The sequence below is a fragment of the Engystomops pustulosus genome, chromosome 2 (assembly GCF_040894005.1).
Source record: "Engystomops pustulosus chromosome 2, aEngPut4.maternal, whole genome shotgun sequence".
Taxonomy (NCBI): Eukaryota; Metazoa; Chordata; class Amphibia; order Anura; family Leptodactylidae; genus Engystomops; species Engystomops pustulosus.
Genome location: NC_092412.1, coordinates 90854964 through 90864089, shown reverse-complemented (window position 1 = coordinate 90864089; position 9126 = coordinate 90854964). Strand labels below are relative to the sequence as shown.

At 41.4% G+C, this 9126-nt stretch overlaps 1 protein-coding gene across 1 annotated transcript; it reads right to left on the bottom strand.

Moving 5' to 3' along the window:
• Window positions 1-735: 735 nt before the first annotated feature.
• ZIC5 (Zic family member 5) lies at window positions 736-7660 on the bottom strand. The gene is made up of 2 exons (XM_072135511.1): window positions 6465-7660; window positions 736-2971 (listed from the first exon to the last, which is right to left on the bottom strand). The coding sequence occupies exons 1-2, from the start codon at window positions 7570-7572 to the stop codon at window positions 2535-2537; spliced, it is 1545 nt and encodes a 514-aa protein (XP_071991612.1). The 5' UTR covers window positions 7573-7660; the 3' UTR covers window positions 736-2534.
• Window positions 7661-9126: the final 1466 nt, after the last annotated feature.

The following is a 9126-nucleotide window of genomic DNA, read 5'->3' as shown; positions in this document are numbered from 1 at the left end:
AGCGCCAAGCCTTCCGCTCTGGACTCAATGACTTTGAAGTGGGGCATGACATGCAGTGGTCACTGGAGGCTCTATAGGCTGGACACACAACAACAGGGGCCACAAGCAGAAAAGGGAAACTTGTTTTCTCTCCTCTATACAAGCTGCAGTCATTGTCACTTATCTTTTATCCTTTATATTTCCCATGGATGATTCATGTCTGTGTGGCTTTGTGCTGCCCTCCCTTTCACAGGAAACTTCATTAGAGAGCTATAAGTTTCTCTATTGATTACAGGCTCCATTTACAAGTCCTCTTTGGTCTCTTCTGTTTGGCTGCAGCCAATATGCCAGAAAACCCATGTTGTTCACCTTTAGCACCTCCAGTACGACTGACAGAGGCACATACTAACCTTCTCATCAAGCTGCTATTGACATTTGGAGAACTCACTTTAAGCGCTGCCATAAATAACACTGCGGATTATTAGCTAACCAAATAGAAAACAAGGATAAGGTGGAGCTGGAGATGCTGTGCTTTAGTTAAGATGAAGTGTAAGGTCTATTTATTTCCTTAGAGTAAATGCTGAGTCAGTGTGGCTTATTGCATATTACCACACATATGAATATAAAAATGGCAAACATATAAATATTTCATTTTGTTGAATAACTGAATTCAATCTAGAGTTCCATACCATAAATAAATTAATACTATTAAAATATTTTTTTTTCAATAATACAACTCAGGCTACTGTTTTTTTGTTTGACTTTGTTTATTGAAATGGTGTTAAAAATGGAAATGAACACTGTGAGGACGTGTATTAGCTGCTCTCTGAAGAGATGCCACTAAACATCACAGACGAACAAGTGACAGCAGCACTGCACAGTACAGAACCATAGCAAGCATTGAGATCAGTATCACACTGCACAGGACACATGCAGGAGGACTACCTGTCACATCACATGGATTCAAGTCAAATGCAAAATATAGATATATAGATTTATTTGTCTATGTTTCATAGAGTTTCTTCTCTCCTTCATTGTTTGTCTTATAAAATGATACACGATCAAACACCAGTATTTCACCATCAAGTCATAGAAGTCTTTGGTGTATGAGTGCCCTTCCAGAATAACAAAGTCCAGAAAATAAATTAATTCAACTATTACAAAATCACAGTATTCACATCCACTTTATCCACAACGACGAGACTGGCACAAGCAATCACAGCACACACAACAGGATCCTATGGCAGTCTACTGCTTTCTGAGGGGGTTTAGTAGTCTTTAGTACCATATAATGCATGGACTCACGGCAGAGTCAGGCAAGGTGTAGCCAGTTGTACCTTTAATGCCAGGGGTGCACCGAATACAAAATAATATGCTACCTAGTTATTTCTATGTGGTATTTCACCTGAGAATGAGTGGATCATCCTAATATCAACTATTCATGGTCAATGTTTAAATAAATAGTTTTTGCTACAATTTCAGCAAAAAGAACATTAAGAGTTAATCATTTCGTTTTGATGCATATTGTGGATATTTCTGTAAAGTATGTGTGTGTATATATATATATATATATATATATATATATTACTAATGTACAGGTTTAAAAAAAGACTCTAAATACACAAGCTTGGGTGATCGAAGTAACCCATTTCTATTTCTTGATTTTTATTTTTATGTATTTAAACTGCTTGGAGTTCTGTCTATGTGTCATCGGCATTTTATGTCGTAAGTGCATTTTTTATTTTATTTTTATCATATAATGAATTTTGATCTCATTTTAGTGTTGTTAATTCCACTCATTGCATTGCTGCTTGTAATAATAGTTTCACCACTAATAAGAATGACAGAAGGTGAAATACCGTTTTCCTGCTCTTTCATTTTCTTCCTATTATATTCTGAAGAGCCTGGTAACACAATATTGTATTTTGGGGGTTTTCCATCTGATGTCGATGACTACATTTAATGTACATCACCTTAGATTCTACACCTTATGTCTACACAATGAGCTGCCAGTGGAGTGGTACCTATATACAATAATAAATAATTTAGCAAAAGGAAACAAAAATATTTCTTTCAAGTCACTATATAAAACAGGTTCTCACAGGTCGTCTTATGTAAAAGGAGAGGAGATCGGTGTTTCTCGTGAGATGGTTGTGTCAGGGGAGGCATTGAGTTCTTCACTACTGCTCTGGGATCTGAGCTGTGTTGTAAACCTTAGTCCAGGACAGCAAGTCAAGGGCTACAGTGGTAAAAGGAGCCTCCAGTGTGAATGTACTAGTGAGAGGCACATGAGGCAGTACACAAATCCAGCCTGCTAGTAGAATGCATTGCATTGGCAGTGAATGATCTGTTTATCCTTGCTGGCATCGCCGGGTATTTAATCCCAGTTTGTTGAGGATGTCACTTTGTTGTTCATCTCATGAAGCATAGTAACGTTTTCAAGTGTATGAGGACCTTCTGGTCTTCTGTACAATAAATATTGGAGGCCGCAAAATGCAGTGGTCCATCTGTCAAGACTGGCACTGCCAGCACTCAGCAGCACCTGGGTGACTCTCCTACCGGATAGTCCTCTCAGAGTTCCTGTAAGTCTCTTCCTCCTCAGAATCTGTGGACTCTGCGTTACTAGAAGGCGTGTGCAGGTTATTCGGGGCCCCGCTGGCTTGACACACATACCACTCGTTGAGGTTGGTGACCTGAGGGGAAAGGTTGGCAGTGCGCCCTCTGACTTGGTCCTGAGTAGGGGACAGTGACTCGTCTATAGGGGTAGCTACAGCAGAGTAGCCCAGGGCGGAGGGAGACCCTGGAGGGGACTTGCAGTGTATCTTCATGTGCTTCCTCAAGGAGCTGGGATGCGTGTAGGATTTGTCGCAGCCCCTGACTTTGCAGTAGTAGGGTTTGTCGCTGGTGTGCACATGAGAATGCTTCTTCCTGTCACTGCTGTTGGCAAACTTCCTGTCACAACCATCAAACTCGCACTTAAATGGCTTCTCCCCTATAGAAAGGGAAACAAGAGGGGCAGATGTGAATAAAGCACAAACATTATGCAACAAATGATAAAGACGATGCGATATTTATTCTCTTGCCATTAAAAGAATGGATGCACACCTGAAGGATACCATGGTTTCGACCACACAGGACTTTTATCAAGTCACAAGTAAAATCACAAGCTCAAGCCTTAAATAAACTATCAATTTGGGGAAAGTGGGGCCACTCTAGTTAAAGTCACAGGAGACTTGTAGAGTGTGCGATCTGCTCACCCGGGGCCATTGTAGGAAGAGAAATCTATAGCAAAATCTATTTCAGAGTTTTCCGCATTGCTAAACAGTGAAGAGCAGCCTGGGGGTGAGAGTCTCTGGCAGGGCCCGAAATGTTAGTAATTCATCTACACTGATCTCATTGACAGGTCTAATAGCATGGCATGTAATGACTGGTACTCCTATATCATGCTATATATATATATATATATATACACACCTGGCTATTATGTCAGCATCACTGTATTTTCACCTCTCTGTGTGCACGTCGATTGAATTTTTTCTATGTATTCTGGTAACAGGCACATGGGAAAAATATTTTATTGGAGCTGTGTGTTGCAGTATTCAACCTTCCTATATTTCTTATTGACTGATGACTGGCGCCTAATCACAGCAAATACACAGATACATAACCTCTGCGCCTTATATGGTTCCTTGTATAAAACATACCTATACATCTGCCTGGCCTTTACACTACAGTGAAATGTTATTGTGAGCCGTGGCTGCCCCCTACACTCCACGCCATCATCACACATCCCTAGTATAGACCCCCTAGTGCTATGGCTAAGATCCTACCACTCTTATTCAATGTCCTTTCCATACCAATCATGCCACCAATCCTTTGCTAAACCACCGACTATGCCATTGTATGCACATAACCACTACACCAGACGACTTCTAATGACTTTACATACTTTAATGTACTAACTACTACAAATTATATTATAGAGCAAGCACTTTAGTTAAAAATTAATTCTAAGAATATCTTGTTGCTCTTCTAATGATCTACCTCTTTAGAAACCATACCATATACAATTAATATAGCAACATATACAGCAAACACCTTCAATGTATATATTACAATCAGCAGTAAATCAGCAGCGATCTTTGCTAGTTGTGCCACTAACACCTCATCATTTCTGCTGCCAGTATTAACATGTCATCACCTTTACCACTAATATATCCTCCGTGATCCCACTCACGCATATGGAGCTCTGACAATTTCCTCTGCCTCACCAGTGTAACTTCAACCCATGAAACCTAGCAAGAGGACATCAATTATCTCCCCAAAGTTCTGCCATTTCTTTCCTTGTGACTCCACAGAGACGAGAGAAATAGATCAACACTGACAGATCATCAAACAAGGCTCCTTATCTACTCATTGTCTAGTGATCTACTCAAATTTGTTCCCATCAGCCATGCCGTATATGTAATCTGTGTGAGTAACCATTTATCTTAAATCAAGTCTGGTATATTCCAAAGACACTCCATCGCTATTAGCAAACTTACAAGTACCCCATTCCAAAACTGACAATGTTACAAGCTAAAACTGCATCTATAAAAAACAAGCCACTCCTATTTCCCTACAGAAATGCATCACTAAAGTTACAAGATACCTCTCAGTATTGCACTGTATATGAGACACATATATACCAATTGTAAATTACATTTAAAATATTGTATAACTCTTTATTTACACAAGTAAACACAAATTAGAAAGAATACACCTTCACAATTCTCATTCCACCCCTTATTCTTCATTCCATGACTTCTATAATCCTCCCTTCTGCCAAGTCCAGTGGCTTGAAAGGTTTGTGGATGCTTCATTATTATTTGCTTGTGTTTATAAGCTTGGCTAAAAAAATCTTAATTAAAGCACTTATTTACTGTCTACTTTTATTTAAATAATTTACTTATATATTATATAATATAATTGCTAGGCTTTTTAGGGTAAAGTTAGAACATAAGCACATCTATCTATCTATCTATATATCTATCTAATTTAATCGCAGTTACCTAATCTCATCAACAAATTAGTAACAATTTTAATATAATAAAAAATAATCTTCGAGTAATTAATATTTACTCATACAATTTCTTTATTTGTGAAACAGATGGAGCAGCTTTTCTACCCATTATTCTATTAGCTATAGCTTAGGTCGAGTAGACAGTTGTAGCTTTATCACTCACTCTCTCTCGCTTCATGGTGCAGAATGCCCGGAGCAGCCATGAAAATAAAACTTTCAGAAAAAGTTACAAAGCTTCCTCTTTCTCTCATGTCTCTGTACTGTACTGCTGTACTGCCCATTTATTACAGTTATGTATTGCTCTGATTTCAGCAATTCACTGTCATCTTGAGTAGGTTATACCATTAGTATTAGTTTAAGTAACTTATATATTATTTCATTTATATTTTGTTTGCTAATAAAAATCATCCAAACGACTGTCAAAAGAAATACATGTATGCCTGTTTATATGGAATTTAATTAATGTTAACCCAATGAAAAAAAAATCAAAGTATTAAAAAAAACACACACAAAACGAGATCCCCTTTATGTGCATTGTTCCTCCATTAACTAGCTACTAGAATTTATGACAGTTCCTGTAGTGTTGTTAGTGCTGTGTGTGGAGGAAGTGAGGATTACTACTACCTCCATATTGTGTTTTGGCAGGGCCTTACTGTTTGGATCCCCTATTATCAAAGGAAGTCATGTCTGCTGTGTCGTCAAAATGGGTTGGCTCAGCACAAACTGCACATCTACCCAGAATGTAAGAAATGGGGGCCTGAAACAGGGTTTCAAGTGGGACATATAAATGAATTGTATATATATATTCGTTGTATATAATGTGTATTTAAATAACTATGCAGGAATTATTAGAATGATAGGCCCCTATCCCACTGAAGGAGCCCCTCTAGTATCAGAGTTGTGGATAATGCATGCAGCTGCAGACGGAGGGGGGCACAAGTCCTACAGCACTTGATGAGGACATGCAGCTTTCTCACTTCTCATCAGTTCACTAATTCCCGACAATAAGCTGCCATTGATCTTGTGCACTCATTAATATGTAACATGTTGTTTAGCCTCATGTATTGATTTACAATGCCTGTATTGACTATTGTGTTTACAAGCTCCACGTTAACCTGTAATGTTTGTTCTTATTTTGGATAAAAGGAAGAGTGACGATGTGAGAGCCACAAGGCTTTAACCCCCTGCACCCCGGTAGATATTAGTAAAGCTGAAGCACGTGGTTGTTGCTCTAAAGTTTGGGATCCTGCCTCTGGGTGTCTGGTCAGCACATGGATTTCAGAGGCAGTAGTCCCCTTTATAAGAATATTGGTGTGTGGCAGCTCCAGCCCTCAGATACAGACAGACACTACATAAGTAATTCATGAACAGTCACATGATAAAGGACGTGAGCAGAGAGGAAGGAAGCAGAGCGGATACCCACCTGTATGAGTTCTCTTGTGGATCTTCAAGTTCTCGGAGCGGGCAAAGACCTTGCCACATCCAGGGAAGGGGCACGGGAAGGGCTTCTCCCCTGTGTGCACTCGGATGTGGTTGACCAGTTTGTATTTGGCTTTGAATGGCTTCCCCTCCCGGGGACATTCCTCCCAGAAGCAGACGTGGTTGCTCTGCTCGGGTCCCCCCACATGCTCCACCGTGACATGGTTCACCAGCTCGTGCATGGTGCTGAAAGTTTTGGAGCAGGTTTTTTTGGAGGTCTGGTCTTGATCGATCCACTTGCAGATGAGCTCTTGTTTGATGGGCTGCCTCATGTACCTCAAGAACGCCCCTGCAGCGGCTGGGTGGGCGGCAGCAGCAGCGAGGTTGACATTTAAGTTCATAGAGTTGTAGCTGTGGATCGAGGAGGCAGCATAGTGCTCGGGTCTGAAGGGCTCCGCTCTTCCGTACAGTTCTCCGGCCAAGCCAAGGCGCATCTGGCCATTAAGAGGGTGGTGGACTCCTGGGGCCGCCTGCTCGTGGATGCCAGCGAAGAGAGGGTGGCTGGCCCCTTCTGAGTGCCCATAGGTGCCAGCAGAGGAGATGAACATGCTGTGAGGGTGGTGGTGGTGGTGGGGGGAGCCGGTGGCAGGGTGCTGCTCTCCTAACATGGCAGAGGTGGACAGCTCCCTCCTGAGGATGAAGTCCCTGCTGCTAGTGTAGCCAGTGTGGGGCACGGGGTAGCTGACTGCCGCCGGAGAAGCGAATGCCGCCGCCGCCGTCTGGGCTTCAGGGTGCGCGGGCATGTGCTGAGAGGGACTAAGTTTCAGAGCACTAGCCTGGGCCATGTGCTCAGGTCCGAATGGAGTCAGGGCAACTCCAGGGTCACTCCCCAACTCCCCAGGGTGGATGTGGGCAGGGTGGGAGTGAGCTTGATGACTCCCCAACCCCGGGAAGCCTGTCATAGTCTGATGAGGATGGGCTTGAGCCGCTGCCAAATCCGCCAACCTCAGAGTCTGACTCCTCTTGCTCAAAGGGGGCTCCATCCCTACACAATCACGTCCATCCACACTGACTGCTGTTATTTTTCCCCCTCTACCATCCTTCACAAACATGGGCAGATTAAGCGTCCTATAACTTCTTTTGTCTGGCTCCCAACTCTGCCTGCGCCTTTCCCTACTCTGTCCTCCAGCGATTGGCAGAAAGCGCAGCATTGGAGGCGCACAGTGGGGGCACAGAGTTTAGCAATGGCACAGCCGGGATTGGACGGGTTGCCAGGATTGGCAGGAGGCCCGGCCATGTGATTGGCTGGCTGTCAGGCCGCCGCTCAGCGGGGATCCGCCCCCATGCTCCCAGCCTGCATTCCACTTCTCAAACTTCTACTTGTACAAAGTTTTCCTGAACCCTGAGCCTGGCAGCACAGAGCCTGAGCATCACTGGGAGCCGGGCCAGGAGCGGGCAGCACCCTCACCCTGGCATCAGAGTCCTACCAGGAATGTGGGTGGCAGTGGCATTGCCAGCCTCTGACTTCTCCAGTCACGGCCTTCTACTAGGTGCCAGCTCAATGCCAATCAACCACACACATATCATTATCAAATTTAGACCCTGTACTTGTTATGTCCGGCACAAATACCCCTCCCACTTCAGAAAAATCTGCGAAAAATTAAAAAAAAGCAGTTTTCTGGCTACTAATTTAATATTTTGCACCTAATGAGGTTCTGGAGGTCATACGAGGTCATGAGGTGATCTCTACACTCTCTCATAACAGGTAGAGACACTGATACTAGGAGAAATCTTCTCCAGCCGATCTGTACACATTTCCCATAAGACGTGATAAGTAACTAATTCATTTGGCAAAATATAGTAATAAAACAGACCTTGCAACCAATAAACCTAGTCCTAAATATTAGCAAATTAATATCTGAAAATGATTAAAAATGAGTGGTGTACACACAGTAAACTTAACCTCTTCATTACGCAATGGTCTCACTAACCCAAACATAACCCACGATTATTAATTTCATTTTGTAGCTTTTTATTTTTTTTTGCTTTTGTGAAACTATGTGTAAGTGATAAATTAAGAAAATGTAAGCAAGCAAAATACTCAGCAATGGGTGACAAACAAATATCTAAATTTTTTTTTGTTATTTTTTTATTATTATTATGCTCATTCTCTTCATAAAAAAATTCTGACAAACACCCTGTACAATTTTGAATACATTTATAATATTTAGAACAAGAGTATTTGTATATATACATATATATATATATATATATATATATATATATATATATATATACATATACATATATATATGTACATCTAAAATTACTTACATTTTAAGTATATATTTTTTCTTACTCATTGTAAGTGTACTCGCACAGAATTTCCCTGCCCTTCCTATAGCCTCTACTTTTATTTAATTACTGAAAATTTATTGGCTTCATTTGTAATGGAAAACTTGTAAAACTAAATGATTGAATCAGGTTGAGCGCTAGGTCTGGCTCACGCCTTCTTGTACACCTCTTGTTAAACTCAGCATGCCGGGGATCTGTCATCGATTTATATGTCCTAATGCCAATAAATGTGATCAGCTTCTGTTTATAAGGGATATAAAACTGAAAGCCATACAAGGCATCTTATAGTCTGGGTCCCTATATAAAATTAT

What these genes read in the sequence shown, in the direction of transcription:
- ZIC5 (XM_072135511.1), bottom strand. Translation starts at nt 7,572, where the DNA reads ATGTTTGTGAAGGATGGTAGAGGGGGAAAAATAACAGCAGTCAGTGTG. An exon ending in CCACAAGAGAACTCATACAG is followed by an intron (nt 2,972 to 6,464) that starts GTGGGTATCCGC and finishes CCCTTTCTATAG; the next exon opens with GGGAGAAGCCATTTAAGTGC.